General features: G+C 43.1%; 2 protein-coding genes across 2 annotated transcripts in view; one reads left to right on the forward strand and one right to left on the reverse strand.

Annotated features, from left to right (window-relative positions):
* PTPRQ (protein tyrosine phosphatase receptor type Q) overlaps positions 1 to 17,877 on the reverse strand; it is a 677,639-nt gene that overhangs the window by 510,715 nt on the left and 149,047 nt on the right. The window contains exon 11 of the mRNA XM_077265498.1: positions 12,461 to 12,660. Coding sequence (XP_077121613.1) covers positions 12,461 to 12,660 — 200 coding nt within the window. The remainder of the gene's footprint in view (positions 1 to 12,460; positions 12,661 to 17,877) is intronic.
* Positions 14,121 to 16,062, forward strand: LOC143773745 (uncharacterized). The gene is made up of 4 exons (XM_077261099.1): positions 14,121 to 14,724; positions 14,800 to 14,883; positions 15,085 to 15,277; positions 15,437 to 16,062. The coding sequence occupies exons 1-4, from the start codon at positions 14,620 to 14,622 to the stop codon at positions 15,595 to 15,597; spliced, it is 543 nt and encodes a 180-aa protein (XP_077117214.1). The 5' UTR covers positions 14,121 to 14,619; the 3' UTR covers positions 15,598 to 16,062.

A 17,877-nucleotide genomic window follows, 5' to 3' on the forward strand; every position in this document is an offset into this window, starting at 1 on the left:
TAAGACCCCTGTAATCTATGCATGGGCGTAATTCTCCGTTCTTCTTCTGCACGAAGAAAAACCCCGCCCCAGCAGGTGACACTGACTTCCTAATGAATCCTCTTGCCAAATTCTCCTGGATGTATTGGGACATAGCCTCCGTTTCTGGGAGAGAGAGGGGATAGACCAATCCCTGAGGAGGTTCTGCTCCAAGCAAGAGATCAATAGGACAGTCATAGGGGCGGTGAGGCGGAAGGGTCTCCGCAGCCTTTTTGGAGAAGACGTCTGCATAGGACCAATAGCACTTGGGAAGTGAAGAGAGATCTGCGGGTATCTCAGTAGTGGAAACCTGAACACACTCCTTCACACATCTGCCCTTACATGAATCATTCCAACCCAATATCCTCCCTGAGGTCCACTCAATATGTGGGGAGTGGAAACGGAGCCAGGGTATTCCCAGCAGAATCTCGTCCATTCCCCCGGGAAGAACAAGAAGGGAATAATCTACTGGTGGGAAGGGGACATGGATAACGTGAAAGGGACAGTCTGGTGTGTGATTTGTGAGGGAAGTGTTGACCCATTCACTACTCTAACAGTCACTGGTTTGGAGAGCATCACCAAAGGTATTGCATGGCGCAGAGCAAAAGCAGAGGACATGAAATTTCCCTCTGCTCCAGAGTCCACACAAAGCTCAACTGTCAGAGAGGATGAGCCAAACGACCCTTTGCACAGAGTCAGACTGAGCGAGACGCTGGGACTGACGTCTCCGCTGAGCAGGCTCCACTGCGGCAGGAGAAGAATGGGAGACCGCAGCGGAGATGGCCCAAGATTCCCCTGTGCAGAGGTGGGAACTCGACCCCTAACAAGGGGTCATGTAAATAAAGTTTGTTGGTGAAGCCACCTGTGGTACTCTGTCAGGGGTGACCGACGCTGCTTAAAGGGGTCCTCTGGGGTGATGTTGCTTCCCACAGTTGAAGCTGGGTCCCCAGGGCTCCCGGTGTAGTAGGGAAAGATGGTAGATGGTACAGAAAGAAACAGAGGACCCAAGTTGCAGTCTTTTTACCTCTGTACTGTAGAATTCAGGCAGCCTCAGTCCAGGGTACCTGATCACAGGTACTGGTACGGTCCAGCCGGCTTGGAAGCGAATCTGGAATCCCCCTAACCAGGTGGGGTTTGAAGCCTTCCTTCTAGCGCTGAGTTGTAGTCCCTTGCTGCCTTAGGCCTCACACAAGGGCCTCACATTTTCTCTCTGTCCCCCTTGAGGTAGGACACTAACCCGCATGACAGGTAACTCGAGCCTTTCTACAGGATCTCTATCATGACCCGGGCTCTATGCGTTACTGTGTCTTCAGGTATCTATGGTGGACAGGTGACTTGTAATCTGCTGTCCGCCGGTTTCTGTCGTGGGGCATAGAGTTACCCCCACAACTTCGGTCTTCTGGCTACCGGTATCTGCGCTTCAGCATGGAGGGAGCCCAATCGCAGCTCTTCTCCAGCTGATAACTCTCCTTTGCTTCTTTTCCTCCTTCACGCTCTCTGCAATCTGTTCTGCTTTCCTTTCTTTCCTTCCAGGATCTGCAGCACCTCATGAGGCTGCATGGCCCCTCTCTTCTTCTCTCCTCTGCCCCTCTGACAGACTAACTAACTACTTTCCCTCCAGCCAGAATATATATAGGTGAGCCACCCACAAACTGGATCGGAGCTCCCCCTTCTGGCCTGGAGTAAGAACATGTTGCATGCTTGTGATTACCTGCTAAAAGGGATCCTTCCTCGCTTCCAAGCATGACATCACTCTCCCCGTGAGGAAAGCAATGCCACTGTAACAACCAGGAACCTGGGGTGTTACAATTGGCCACAGCAGCCTTTATTATAAAACAGACAAATAATTTAAAAGTAAATAAATAACATGGGAAGGGTCCTTGAAGATCAAAAATCTGGTGATTAACCATACTGAACTGTTGACAAAATATCAGACCATAACTTACTCCTAGCCATTAACTCACAGGCTTGGGAGCACCAAATATCCCAAAGGGTTCCATTGTCCACTTAACCCCAGGGATCCGACTCAACATAGCCAAAATCCCCTCAAAATCACCAGACCAGAAAACCATAATATAAAACCAACTGAGGAATCCATATACCCACAGATCCCCCATACCAATTTAGCACCAACTTCAAGGACCCCCCCAACTGCATCACAGCCACCATGACCCAAAACAAATTCCAAAGCCAACCCATCAATCATAATAAACAAGGGAGGCGGGACTGCTAATGCCGATTCCAGAGTGGGAACTGCCTAAACCCCTCCACAAGCTTACCCTATAATGACCCCACTACCTTATCCCTACCCCCTCCAAACCTCCTGTCATGCCGGCCTTTGCCTATGCTGTGGGGGGGGAGGGGCGACTTGCTCCGGCCTGTACTGAGTACACATAGAGGCTTAAAGATTGTTATTTTTTATGAAGTGGAGAAAAATTATTTTTTTAGGCACAGCCACAACTCGTACAGATACAGCAGTAGAGTACAATTATTTTTTAAATATAAAAAGGCTTTTTGCCACAATACTACCAGAGGCAGAGCACACACAGAGGCTTAAAGGCACAGTTCACCCACAGGCATTGATACAGAGTACACACAGAGACTTAAAGACACGGTTATTTTTTAAGCAGTGGAGAAAAATACTTTTTTTTAGGCACAGTCACAACTCGTACAGATATAGCACTAGAGCAGAATTATTTTTTAAATATGAATATCAACAGACTGTCCGTCATTTCCAAACAGAAATCAGGTGTGTACAGGCGTTTAATAAGAGCAGCCATCTGCATATATAGTTAACAAAATAAAGTAGCACTCTGTAGCGCTATAGCGTGCAAACATGAAATATATGAAATTTGAATTGCATATCTGCTGTAGAGAAAATGAAAAATTGAGAATACTTGATGCATAAATTGGCCAATTCACGTGTACCTGGCAGCCGTGATAAGGTGATTCTCATTGCTGGGACCTAACCTATTGGGACTTCTCTCATGGGCTGATAAGCCTACATTTATATGGGAAGGTAGTATCCTGCATCAGGTGTGTACAGGGACTTACTGAGAGTAGCCATCTACTCTTAGTAAGCCCCTGTACACACTTGCTTTCTATTTGGAAGTGATGGTGAGTCTATTATTATTATTTGTATATATAGGCTCTCTGACTGAGCACTCCGCCCCTTAGCCTCTGGTGGTTTTAATTACAGCAGGATCCTACCTTCCATTGTAAATGGAGGCTTATCAGCCCATGAGAGGAGTCTCAAATAGGATAGGTCCCAAAGAGAATCGCCTTATCGGGGCTGCCAGGTACACGTGAATTGGCCAATTTATTTGCCAAGTAGTCTCAATTTTTCCTATTTTCTAGAGCAATAATGCAATTCAAATTTCATATATTTCATTTCTGTATGCTATAGCGCTACAGAGAGCTACTTTATTTTGTTGGAATTAGTTTTCAGGCACACTACTCTACTCGCAAAAAGACAGCTGCACACTATCCTTATAGACACAGAGGTAGAGTAAAATTATTTTTACACCCACTATTCGTATAGATACAGAGGCAGAGTAGAATAATTTTTTAGGCACACTACACAGTACTCCCATAGATGCGGTTGCAGAGTACACACAAAGGCTTTAGAGGCATAGTAGTCTGAATTTCAGACGTGGTTTTTAGTCATTGAGGCAATGACTAAAAATCCCATCTGAAATGCATTTGTGTTATGATCCGGTGACCTAGGAGCCGCATGAGAGACTTTCTCAGGAGTAAGTGGTATCTGTACTGACCGCAAACCCTAAACTGACACCGCAACTAGAAGTAGCCGTGGGGTGTGCCTGACCCGTCCTAGACACCTCGACACAGCCGGAGGACTAAATACCCCTATAGGTGGAAATGGGAATTCTATCTTGCCTCAGAGCAGAGCCCCAAAGAATAGACAGCCCCCCACAAATATTGACTGTGAGTATAAGAGGAAAGACACACGCAGGCAGAAAAACTGAATTTAGCAAAAGAGGCACTTCTAGCTAAATAGAAAAGGATAGGACAGAATTCTAAGCGGTCAGTATTAAAATCCTAAAAATATCCACAGCAGAAAAATACAAATATACCACATCTAACTAAAGACATAGCAAGTATATCTGCAACTCCTGAGAATCCAGCATGACTGAAAAATCCAAACAAAGTCTAAGCTGGACAAAAACACAAATGAATTGCACTGAATTACAAGCACACTGCATGTGTAAAGAGACAAAAAAACAGGAACTTATCTTAGCTGAATTGGCAGCAGAGCATGAGGAACCAGAGAGAGAAGCCATCCCTCCAAGAACAATGGACAACTGGCACTGACTAATGAATCCAGCAGCCCTAAATACCCCAGTCAGGCCTGCAATCATCAGGGACACCTGACCAGGATTGCAAGCCAGGGACAGCTGCAATACCACCAACAACCACCGGAGGGAACCCAAGAACAGAATTCACAACACATTTGCTTCCTTCATTTAGATGTTGTATAGCTGCAACAGTTTTTTGTGTTTTTTCTACAATAAATATTTTTGGAATTTATCATTATATCTTGGAAGCTGGACTTTCCCTCTTTTTCCTCCTTCAACATGTCTGACTTACCCCTAATTCTTCAGTTCAGTAATTAAATATAGCCAAATAAACTCCTCCAAGTGTAGTAAAAAAGACAATACATCAAAGGCCGAAATTTGAAAAAATAATAAGTACCATATTTTCTGCTGTATAAGACGACCCCCAACTTTTCCATATAAAATATGGAATTTGGGATATACCCACCGTATAAGACGGTGGTCATCTTATACACCCAGTCATCTTACACGGCGTGTGCGGTGCGTATGGTTCCCAGGATCTGGAGGAGAGGGGACTCTCCTTCAGGCCCTGGGAACTATCCAGGATCGCTCCCTGCACACGCCGTACCCGGCGTATAAGACGACCCCCGACTTTTGAGACGATTTTCATGGGTTAAAAAGTCATCTTATATGCCGGAAAATACGGTATTTATGCATATCAACATTTTCCAAATTCCATCATCATTGTTATCATTAGGTTTCTTCATGGGACAATCATTACTGTCCAATTATGTGATTTCATCTATTTGCCATACTGACTCCTGCAATGGTGTTATGGGAATTTAGATTGTTGCTACATAAAATGAAGTATGAGAGTTTAGGCTTTTTGTTCTGGTGGACGTAGGCTAATAAAAGAAAGAGTGGACCACTGTAATGCCGCTCAGGTAGATGGGGTAAGTGGTGCTCCATTAACTAAATCTTTAGTTATTGCCTTAAATGACAATTTGAAGGGTTTTCTGGAAAGTTGGTTTTGATGATTTGTTCTTAGTCGTCTAATGAGAACCATGCTCCTTTAATAATTGAACAGGTAGAGTGATGTATACTTTTTTGAGGTTTGGCTTGGTATTGCAGCTCACTGCTACTACTTTCCATTTAAGTAAATGGGATAGAGCAGCAATATCAGGCACAACTTGCAAGATGTATGGAGCTGTGACTGGTAAATCATGATGAGAAAGTGACTCATACTTGAAAACCATGGCATCCTCAATTAGACGATAAGATAGTCTTGAGTTCGACCCTTATTGATCTGATGCTGATGGGCTTGCCTACGAATACACCATTATCCCTCTTAAAGATGCAGTCAATATTTATTTTTTTCATCCCTTTTTTTAAGAAAACCCATCAGGTGATACATGTTGCACAAACTGTGGGCAACATGTATCAGTCACTGGATGTAGAATCACAGCAATGTATTTCAGCGTTTCAGAGAAAAACACTTTTAATAGCTGCATTATACACTAGTTACACAGGCAGGTCCCCGGCGGCTTCTCCCCACTCTCGGACAGTAACTTATGCATGTATAGTCAGATGCTTGTGAGTCTCTGTCAGCGGGAAGAAAACAGCTGCCGGGGACCTGCCTGTAGCGACTAGTCAATAGTGCAGCTATTAAAAGTATATTTTTCTCTGAAATGCCGCAGAGTTCTAGAGTCAAGCATACATTGCTGTGACCCAACAGCCAGTGTCTGATACATTCTGCCCACAGTTTGGCCAGCATGTGCTTCTCACAAAATTAGAATATAATCACAAAGTTAATGTATTTCAGTTCTTTAATACAAAAAGTGAAACTCATATATTAAATAGAGTCACTCCAAACATGGTGATCTATGTTAAGTGTTTATTTCTGTTAATGTTGATGATTATGGCTTATAGCCAATGCAAACCTAAAAATCATTATCTCAGTTAATTAGAATAATTAACAAAAACATGTGCAAAGGCTTCCTAAGCATTTAAAAAGGTCCCTTAGTCTGTTTCAGTAGGCTCCAAAATCATGCAGAAGAGTAAGACTGTTGACTTGACAGATGTCCAGAAGACAGTCATTGACACACTCCACAAGGAGGGTAAGCCACAAAAGGTAATTGCTAAACAGCTGGCTGTTCACAGAGTGCTGTATCCAAACATATTAATGGAAGGTTGAGTGGAAGGAAAAAGTGTGGCAGCAAAAGATGCACAAGCAACCGGGATAATCGCAGCCTTGAAAGGATTATTATGAAAAGACCATTCAAAGATTCACAAGGAGTGGACTGCTGCTGGAGTCATTGCTTCAAGAGCCACCACATACAGATGTATCCAGGACATGGGCTACAAGTGTCACATTCCTTGTGTCAAGCCACTCATGTCCAATAAGCAATGCCAGAAGCTCTTTCCTGAGCCAAGGAGAAAAAGAACTGGACTGTTGCTCAGTGGTCCAAGGTGTTGTTTTCAGATGAAAGTAAATTTTGCATTTCATTGGGAAATCAAGGTCCTAGAGTCTGGTGAAAAAGTGAAGAGGCACACAATCTAAGCTGCTTGAGGTCTAGTGTGAAGTTTCCACAATCATTGATGGTTTGGGGAGCCATGTCATCTGCTGGTGTAGGTCCACTGTGTTTTATCAAGATCAAAGTCAGCGCAGCCGTCTACTAAGAAATTTTAGAGCACTTCATGCTTCCCTCTGCCGAAAAACTTTTTGGAGATGGAAATTTCATTCTCCAGCAGAACTTCGCACCTGTCCACACTGCCAAAAGTACCAGCACCTGATTTAAAAACAACAGTATCACTGTGCTTGATTGGCCAGCAAACTCACCTCACCTTAACCCCATAGAGAATCTATGGGATATTGTCAAGAGGAAGGTGAGAGACACCAGACCCAACAATGCAGACAAGCTGAAGGCTGCTATTAAAGCAACCTAGGCTTCCATAACACCTCAGCAGTGCCACAGGCTGATCGCCTCCATGCCACGCCACATTGATGCAGTAGTAGATGTAAAAGGAGCCAACCAAATATTGAGTGCATTTACTGAACATACATTTCAGTAGGCCAACATTTCGGATTTTAAAATCATTTTTCAAGTTGGGGTTAAACTGGCATTTTCCCACACTCCAGAGTTCACCGTGGGTCAGGCTGTGAGGCAGCGCAGCATCAGTGACGTCAGCGCTAGTCATTGATGCTGCCACCGGCAGCTTTTCATTCATTCATCAGTGGTTTACAGCTGGGACGGTCACATTAGCACCGCTCCCAGTGTGTTTGCTAACTGTGTAAGAAGGCTAATGGATGGTTAGAATACCCTTGAAAACCCTTGTGCAAGTATGTTAGCACAGTTGAAAACAGTTTGGTAAATATACATTACCGTTCAAAAGTTTAGGGTTACCCAGACAATTTTGTGTTTTCCATGAAAACTCATACTTTTATTAATCAAATGAGTTCCCAAATGAACTGAAAATCTAGTCCAGACATTGACAAGGTTCGAAAAAAAAGATTCTTATTTGAAGCAATAATTTTCTCCTTCAAACTTTGCTTTCATCAAAGAATGCTCCCTTTGCAGCAATCACAGCATTGCAGACCTTTGGCATTCTAGCAGTTAATTTGCTGAGGTAATCTGGAGAAATTTCACCCCATGCTTCTAGAAGCCCCTCCCACAAGTTGGTTTGGCTTGATGGGCACTTTTTGAGTACCATACGGTCAAGCTGCTCCCACAACAGCTCAATGGGGTTGAGATCTGGTGACTGCGCTGGCCACTCCATTATAGATAGAATAACAGCTGCCTGCTTCTTCCCTAAATAGTTCTTGCACAATTTGGAGGTGTGCTTTGGGTCATTGTCCTGTTGTAGGATGAAATTGGCTCCAATCAAGCGCTGTCCACAGGGTATGGCATGGCATTGCAAAATGGAGTGATAGCCTTCCTTATACCCTTTTACCTTGTACAAATCTCCCACTTTTCCAGCACCAAAGTAAACCCAAACAATCACATTACCTCCACCATGCTTGACAGATGGTGTCAGACACTCTTCCAGCATCTTTTCAGTTCTTCTGAGTCTCACAAATGTTCTTCTGTGTGATCCAAACACCTCAAATACTTGTATTCGTCTGTCCATAATACTTTTTTCCAATCTCCCTCTGTCCAATGTCTGTGTTCTTTTGCTCATATTAATGTTTTCCTTTTATTAGCCAGTCTCAGATATGGCTTTTTCTTTGCCACTCTGCCCTGAAGGCCAAGATCCTGGAGTCACCTCTTCACTGTAGACGTTGACACTGGCGTTTTGCGTGTACTGTTTAATGAAGCTGCCAGTTGAAGACCTGTGAGGCGTTGATTTCTCAAACTACAGACTCTAATGTACTTGTCTTGTTGCTCAGTTGTGCAGCGGGGCCTCCCACTTCTCTTTCTACTCTGGTTAGAGCCTGTTTGTGCTCTCCTCTAAAGGGAATAGTACACACCGTTGTAGAAAATCTTCACTTTCTTGGCAATTTCTCGCATGGAATAGCCTTCACTTCTAAGAACAAGAATAGACTGTTGAGTTTCACATGAAAGTTCTTTTTTTCTGGCCATTTTTAGAGTTTAATGGAACCAACAAATGTAATGCTCCAGATTCTCAACTACCCCAAAGGAAGGTCAGGTTTGTAGGTTCTCCCAATCAGTCAAACTGTTTTCAGCTGTACTAACATACTTGCACAAGGGTTTTCAAGAGTATTCTAACCATCCATTAGCCTTTTTACACAGTTAGCAAACACAAAGTACCATAAGAACACTGGAGTGATCTTTGTTGGAAATGTGCCTCTACACACCTATGAAGATATTGCCTTACAAACCATATGTTTGCAGCTAGACTAGTCATTTACCACATTAACAATGTATAGAATGTATTTCTGAATCATTTAATGTTAGCTTCATTGGAAAAAAATGTGCTTTTCTTTCAAAAATAAGGAAATTTCTAAGTGATCCTAAGCTTCTGAACTGGAGTGTCTATGCACCTACTCTATGTGTATACTGTATATCTATTCTATTAACACCTGCCCTTTTCTATACTGTACACAGCAGATCATTTCCCGGCTTTTAATCTATCTAATATATATATATATATATATATATATATATATATATATATATATATATATATATATATATATATATATACAGTACAGACCAAAAGTTTGGACACACCTTCTCATTTAAAGATTTTTCTGCATTTTCATGACTATGAAAATTGTATATTCACACTGAAGGCGTCAAAACTATGAATTAACATATGTGGAATTATATACTTAACAAAAAAGTGTGGAACAACTGAAATTATGTCTTATATTCTAGGTTCTTCAAAGTAGCCACCTTTTGCTTTGTTGACTGCTTTGCACACTCTTGGCATTCTCTTGATGAGCTTCAAGAGGTAGTCACCGGAAATGGTTTTCACTTCACAGGTGTGCCCTATCAGGTTTAATAAGTGGGATTTCTTGCCTTATAAATGGGGTTGGGACCATTAGTTGTGTTGTGCAGAAGTCTGGTGGATACACATCTGATAGTCCTACTGAACAAACAGTTATTATTTGTATTAAGGCAAGAAAAAAGCAGCTAAGTAAAGAAAAACGAGTTGCCATCATTACTTTAAGAAATGAAGGTCAATCAGTCCGAAGAATTGGGCAAACTTTGAAAGTGTCCCCAAGTACAGTGGCAAAAACCATTAAGCACTACAAATAAACTGGCTCACATGAGGACCGCCCAAGGAAAGGAAGACCAAGAGTCACCTCTGCTTCTGAGGATAAGTTTATCCGAGTCATCAGCCTCAGAAATCACAGGTTAACAGCAGCTCAGATTAGAGACCAGGTCAATGCCACACAGAGTTCTAGCAGCAGACACATCTCTACAACAACTGTTAAGAGGAGACTTTGTGCTGCAGGCCTTCATGGTAAAATAGCTGCTTGGAAACCACTGCTAAGGACAGGCAACAAGCAGAAGAGACTTGTTTGGGCTAAAGAACACAAGGAATGGACATTAGACCAGTGGAAATCTGTGCTTTGGTCTGATGAGTCCAAATTTGAGATCTTTGGTTCCAACCACCATGTCTTTGAGCGACGCAGAAAAGGTGAATGGATGGACTCTACATGCCTGGTTCCCACCGTGAAGCATGGAGGAGGAGGTGTGATGGTGTGGGGGTGCTTTGCTGGTGACACTGTTAGGGATTTATTCAAAATTGAAGGCATACTGAACCAGCATGGCTGCCACAGCATCTTGCAGCTGCATACTATTCCATCCGGTTTGCGTTCAGTTAGACCATCATTTATTTTTCAACAGGACAATGACCCCAAACACACCTCCAGGCTGTGTAAGGGCTATTTGACCAAGAAGGAGAGTGATGGGGTGCTACACCAGATGACCTGGCCTCCAGTCACCAGACCTGAACCCAATCGAAATGGTTTGGGGTGAGCTGGACCGCAGAGTGAAGGAAAAAGGGCCAACAAGTGCTAAGAATCTCTGTGAACTCCTTCAAGATTGTTGGAAGACCATTCCCAGTGACCACCTCTTGAAGCTCATCAAGAGAATGCCAAGAGTGTGCAAAGCAGTCATCAAAGCAAAAGGTGGCTACTTTGAAGAACCTAGAACATAAGACATAATTTCAGTTGTCTCACACTTTTTTGTTAAGTATGTAATTCCACATGTGTTAATTCATAGATTTGATGCCGTCAGTGTGAATTTAAAATTTTCATAGTCATGATAATACAGAAAAATCTTTAAATGAGAAGGTGTGTCCAAACTTTTGGTCTGTACTGTGTATATATATATATATATATATATATATATATATATATATATATATATATATATACATATATATATGTGTTTTGAAGAATATTTGGTTTTAAAAGGATGTGTACAGTTGTGTATTACAATGCGATTTTAACATGAGCTTTTACATACAGAGAATTCCTGTATGTAAAAGCTCATGTTAAAATCGCATTGCAGTCTGATAGCAATCGCAATGCACTCGGATGTAAATCGGATGCTAGGTGTGAAAATCGCATTGTACTCGCATGACACTCGCATGGCACTCGCATAGTACTCGTCTGTTTTTTCGGTTCAGAAATCGGACCGTTGTTTTCTCACATATGGGTATGAGCCCTAAGAGAGGATTGCGCAGCTTAAATGTTGGTGTCAAATACTACCAGCAGCATTTGAGGGGTTAACAACTGCTATCGGAGATTATTCTGGTTGCAGGAGTTAGAGGCAGATGCTGGCAGTGTAATACAGCCCTCATCTGTCTTGTGTTGAGTATGCTCAGCTCCTGAGCCCATTCCATTCACTCACACCTGTTGCATGGCATTATCCTCCAAAATGGAGTGCGAATGTGTTAATATCAAAGTCAGGGGGAAAAAAAACATTTCAATTACCTCAAGATACATTTTTTCATATAAGATGTTATTGTAGTTTCATTTTGCAATATTTTAGCTGTTCATTTTCTTTATCTGAGGTCAACTACAGACATACATTTATATGCATTATTCGCAGATGTTCAAGTGGTCTCATCTCCAGTCTAAAACAAGCTCTTACAGGAAGCTATAAAATGACATTGTCACCTGTGAAATCCTTCTTGTCCCTCTAAATATTTTACCATATACATTTGTCAAAAAGAAAAACAGCCTTTGACGTTAAAATAAAATGTACCGTACTATGCATTACAATCTTAGCCTTTCTTGAGATATTATTATGAACACTATTTTTTTTTTTAGTTTGCAGCTCATAACCTTGGAAACTCATCCCCACTGCTGTCTAGCAGTTGTACACAAACGTTTATGTGCAGTACTTACAAGCTCTTTATGGAGTTTGTAAGCACTGCATTAAAGTTAGATGGGATCGCTGGAGTGCACTTTCCTACTCCTGGCCAGCTTCAACTTCACTGCTTATAAGATAGACAGCAGTGGGGATCGGTTTCTTAGGCATTGAGCTGTAAATAAAAGAATTAAAAAGTGTTAATATCTCCAGAACAACTGCAGATTTTAATAAACAGTAAATTACAACCGTGATTGTTTTTACAATCACTATCTGACAATACTCATTTATAAGGATGGGGCTATACCCTTTAAGTTAGAGATTCAGAACACCATGTTCTACCTAGGATGAACTTACAGTACACTCTGGCAGCGCTCCATTCATAAGGTCTTCGACTTTTACAGTGGTATCCTTTACTATTGTTCCAGTCCTTGCATGTTTAACACTTATCTTGAAATTAGTAATTTTTCCATGGGGCTGTCGAGGTAAAAACCAGGTAAGATTCACTGCGGATGAATTAAGTGCTTCGACAGTAAGATTTACAACCTTTCCTGGAGCTGTAAAAAATAAAAGGTATGTTTATATTAAAATGATTCAGTTTGGTACTTACAAAAAACCAAAAGCATAATATATAGCTGTCAATGCAATGCAATGCAAAACAGGAACATCATTTTATTTAGTGGGCTGAAAGAGAAAATTTCTAATATACTGTAAGTGAAAATTTCTGACTTTGTCCACACTATTTCTTATAAGATGGTGGAAATGGGAGTTTATGTAAAGAAGGAAAATGGAGAAATCCAGCAAAGGGTCCCTAAAATAACATCTTTATTGAAGTGAAGATCCATTAAAAATCCAGTGTGAAATTGCAATTCCACTTTGGATTTTTAATGGATCTTTAATAAAGATGTTATTTTAAAGAAGTTGTCCACTACTATAAAGTTTTTTTTTTTTTTTCATAAATCTTGCTATTATGTGCCACTGAAAACATCTACTGTGTTTATTTTAACAATATTACCTGTTATCATGCTGTAGCAGCACATCTTCAGTGCTGGATTCAGCTCTCATGGGGTTAATCGACTACTTCCTTATTGTGCCCTAATACTACAAGTTCCATGATGCTTTGCACTGCCACTAAGCCCGAATCTAGCACACCCACTCCAAAACACACCCAAACCCCTCCCTCCTCTCCCTCCTCTCTGTTCAGGCTGATCAGGAGAGGTCACATCTTGGTCACAAGCTGAAAGCAGCACCAAGCACTGCACAACCATGGTGATCAAGCTTTGAGCTTTTCTAACTCACAATTCCACCTGCTCTGTAGGTAGATATGGCCCCCAATGCCTCTTCGCTGCAAAGATTGCACCAATATGCGGTCAAACCTCTTATATACACACAAATATATACTTCTATGTGTATGTACGGAAAAAATTATTTATTCAGATACATACACTTTATTATTTTGATGCAGAGTGATATATACATATATATGGAACTTGGAAGGGTTTGTCCACTATTCTAACAACCCACTCTCAGTCTGTATGTTTCGCATTGATGGTACCCTGTGGTCAATCAGTGGCCGCATCACTCTCCCCACCTTCTAAGCAAACTCTTAGGGTATGTTCACACGTTCCTGATTTCAATCCTTTTTTTTGAGGACTAAAACCGCAGCTCTTGGCAGAAAACGCAGGTGCGTTTTTGGTGCGTTTTTGGTGCGTTTTTGATGCGTTTTGATGCGTTTTTTGATGCGGTTTTTTATGCAGTTTTCTCTGCAGATTGTCTGTGTTTGACACAAATAAAGCTTTAACTGCAGTGGGGGGGAAAAAAAAAAGAAATGATGTCATTTCCTTGTCCAACCCTTTTCTTCTTCCATCCTCCATTTTGGGACTAAACACCAAAATGAGTTGGACGTGTTTTGAATGACAGCGCTCCGCAGAGTGCTGAGCGTAGGCCAGATCACAGCCCACGGATCCAGCTCTATCCAGCTATTTAAGGCCACTTTCACATTTGCGGTTGTGTCCGCAGCGTTTCTTCCGCAAATATCTGCATGCGTTGTGTATTCCTATCTTTAACATTATCGACGCGTGCGTTTTTCTATGTTCGCGTTTTGCCGCGTTTGACGACGCATGCGTCGTCTAGCCGTCTGCGTCTTGGCGCGGAAATGCAACATGTAGTAATTTTTAGAGGCGTCATTTTGCCGCCTGGAAACGTATGCGGCTGATTGCGCAAGGTTTGCGCCCAAAAAACACATTGTAGTCTATGTAAACGCATGCGTTTTCCAGTACATGCGTTTGCTTGCGTTTGCCGACGCATGCGTCTCAATTGAGAAAAACATGTCTAGACACTGATAAGCCACCCCCCACATACAAGGTGATAAAGGGAGGGTGTGGACAGGTGCAGGTCACTACTCATCAGACTGCCTTGCAGACGAGACGCCCCACAGCCCCTTGGATCAGCAAACAAGCCTCAGAACTATGTGAGTATATCCTATCCAATGCATTTCTTTTCTATAATCTGTGTCTATGTGCCCTAATTTCTGTCATTCCTTTCTTTCTGCACACATCAGAATGTCTTCTTCTTCTGATGAGGAAACGCCTGGGCCTGCACAAGGGGAACATGTCAGCGAAGTGAGTATTCACCTCCTCAGATTGTATTCACTGTCACATCTACACATATGACAATGTATATTTTCCCTTTTTCAGACCACTTCTTCTACAGCGGAAGAGACTGGGCAGGAGACTGGGCAGGAGCAGTGTAGTCACGGCCGGGCAAGACGGCGGCATCGTGTAAGTATAGCTGGCTGAATGTGTATTGTATCCTCACTTTATAATTCTTGAATCTTCATTTCTTTCTACTTCTCTCTTTCTTTCCCTTTTGCTTCAGCACCAGTGTTTTTTTTTACTTCAATATTCATGCCATTCCTCTGATTCTGTTTTCTGTCTTCCGTATGTGAACGTCTCCTATATTAATGTACTTTTTGTTGTTAGGTTCCAGAGGAGGATGAGGACCTAATTGAGAATGAACACCTCATCTCCCTGGTTCACGAGCGAGTCGCATTGTGGGACACCCGGGATCCACTGCACGCCAACAATGTGACGATCCGGAGGCTTTGGAATGAGGTGGCCGCAGCGTTGTGGGATGGCTGGGCCAATGCCCCGGCTCGGGTCCGTTCTGCATTTGGTAAGTATCGCAATGCAGTGTGATGTAGTCAATACCTTGGCCATGCTCACACAACTGTGTATGATGTCAGAAAGTCATTACTTTTTCACAGCACATACAGTTGTGTGACCATGGTCAAAAGACCATTGTCCTAACTATTATGTTTTGTTTTGCCAACAGTGTCAAAAGTGAAAACACGTTGGAGATCGATGAAGGACCGCTTCAACAAGGACCTGCGCCAAGAGAGCCAGCTTCCAAGTGGTTCTGCAGCAAGGATACGCAAATACAAGTACCACCGCATCCTTGCGTTTTTGAGACCAGTCCTTGCACGAAGAACGTAAGTATATTGGTTAAAAAAGAAAAAAAAAAGTGGTGTATAATGCAATTTTTTGTGGGTCATTATTTCAAATCAGTATTTGTAATCCAAAACCTTGAGTGATTGATAGATGCAGCAGTGGGGTACGTGTTCTTTGAATACTTTCCCTCACATAGTTCCTCTCCAGGTTTTGGCTTACCAATACTGATTTGAAATACTGATCAAATACTGAGAGTGTGACGGCAGCCTGCACAACAGATCTATACTCAGCAAGTCAGGTGTCATAAATAATGATTTCAGGATGCCAATGGCTCCTCAATTCATTTTTCCTGACACTTGTCCTGGTGAGTATACAGGTGGCTTGTATGTCCTCTGTCGTCAATTCGTATTTCCCATCAGTATTTGTAATCCAAAACCTTGAGTGATTGATAGATGCAGCAGTGGGGTACGTGTTCTTTGAATACTTTCCCTCACATAGTTCCTCTCCAGGTTTTGGCTTACCAATACTGATTTGAAATACTGATTAAATACTGAGAGTGTGACGGCAGCCTGCACAACAGATCTATACTCAGCAAGTCAGGTGTCATAAATAATGATTTCAGGATGCCAATGGCTCCTCAATTCATTTTTCCTGACACTTGTCCTGGTGAGTATACAGGTGGCTTGTATGTCCTCTGTCGTCAATTCGTATTTCCCATCAGTATTTGTAATCCAAAACCTTGAGTGATTGATAGATGCAGCAGTGGGGTACGTGTTCTTTGAATACTTTCCCTCACATAGTTCCTCTCCAGGTTTTGGCTTACCAATACTGATTTGAAATACTGATCAAATACTGAGAGTGTGACGGCAGCCTGCACAACAGATCTATACTCAGCAAGTCAGGTGTCAGAAATAATGAATTCAGGATGCCAATGGCTCCTCAATTCATTTTTCCTGGCACTTGTCCTGGTGAGTATACAGGTGGCTTGCTTGTATACAGATATGGCTTGTATTGCCTCCATCGTCTCTTCATATTTTACATCAGTTTTTTTAATCCCCAAGGAGTGGTCGATGCATGCAGAAGTAGAGCATGTGGTTTTATGAAACTTTTATTCCTACTGTTGAACTCCTGGCTTGCAAATTCTGATGTAAAATTCACTCCAAATAGTGCTAGTGTGACCTTTCCCTATCTGAATGTTTATCTAACTGTTGAGTTATCTTTTTGTAAATGTTTTGTAAAAATTTTTTTTTTTTTTTTCGCAGCACTTGGAGCTCCACTGTTGGCCCAGGTTCTGGAGCGGTCCTTCATCAGTCAGCCACGGACCCGTCCCAGCCATCCTCCAGCGCTGCAGCAAGTGGGCCTGCCACACAACCTGGAGACCAGGAAGCTGGTCCATCAGGTGTTCCCCTTCCCCAGTCCTCTGCCTCTAGCCAATTTTTTATGGGCTCCTCCCGGCAGCGGCAAAGGGCCGCGGACAGGTCACTCATGCCCGAGTTTTTGCACTTGAGCTCGGTCTTCCATGAGGGACTCAAGGCGATGGGTGACCGACTGGATACTGCCATTAGTGATATGAGCACACGTATCCAGGAGGTAACCACAGCCCTTGCCCAAGTGAAAGCCGACCTCCAGAGGCCAGCACATCATTTTTTTAATCAGATAGAACAGGGCATGTCGGAACACCTTAGTCCTGAGCTCCAGATTACTGTTATGCAGGCCTGCAATGCTGCTTACGTGCAGGCTATGCAGCAGAGTCGGTATTTTCAGCAGACAGTGGGGGCATTTCCAATAGTGCCCACACTGTCACGCTTTACATCAATGCCGACATCTGCTGCATACCACTGCACGGCCACCTCCATTCCAAACACTTCCGGACCGTATTATAGCACCACCACCATGCCCAGTGCAGTGGGTCAGCCCACCGCCACCACCATGACAACTGCTGCTCCTGCTTGGGCCTCCTCCACTGCCACCAGCATGCTGCCGCCGCCGGACCCTGCCCTGTCGTTCTCTGGCACCACCACCAGACTGCCATTGCCGGACCCTGCCCTGGCGTTTCCTGGCACCACCACTACAAGACTGCCATTGCCGGACCCTGCCCTGGCGTTTCCTGGCACCACCACCACCAGACTGCCGTTGCCGGACCCTGCCCTGGCGTTTCCTGGCACCATCACTACAAGACTGCCATTGCCGGACCCTGCCCTGGCGTTTCCTGGCACCACCACCACCAGACTGCCGTTGACGGACCCTGCCCTGGCGTTTCCTGGCACCACCACTACAAGACTGCCATTGCCGGACCCTGCCCTGGCGTTTCCTGGCACCACCACT

The sequence above is a fragment of the Ranitomeya variabilis genome, chromosome 5 (genome assembly GCF_051348905.1).
Source record: "Ranitomeya variabilis isolate aRanVar5 chromosome 5, aRanVar5.hap1, whole genome shotgun sequence".
Taxonomy (NCBI): domain Eukaryota; kingdom Metazoa; phylum Chordata; class Amphibia; order Anura; family Dendrobatidae; genus Ranitomeya; species Ranitomeya variabilis.

What these genes read in the sequence shown, in the direction of transcription:
- LOC143773745 (XM_077261099.1), top strand. Translation starts at nt 14,620, where the DNA reads ATGTGCCCTAATTTCTGTCATTCCTTTCTTTCTGCACACATCAGAATG. An exon ending in AAGGGGAACATGTCAGCGAA is followed by an intron (nt 14,725 to 14,799) that starts GTGAGTATTCAC and finishes TCCCTTTTTCAG; the next exon opens with ACCACTTCTTCTACAGCGGA. An exon ending in TCGGGTCCGTTCTGCATTTG is followed by an intron (nt 15,278 to 15,436) that starts GTAAGTATCGCA and finishes TTTTGCCAACAG; the next exon opens with TGTCAAAAGTGAAAACACGT.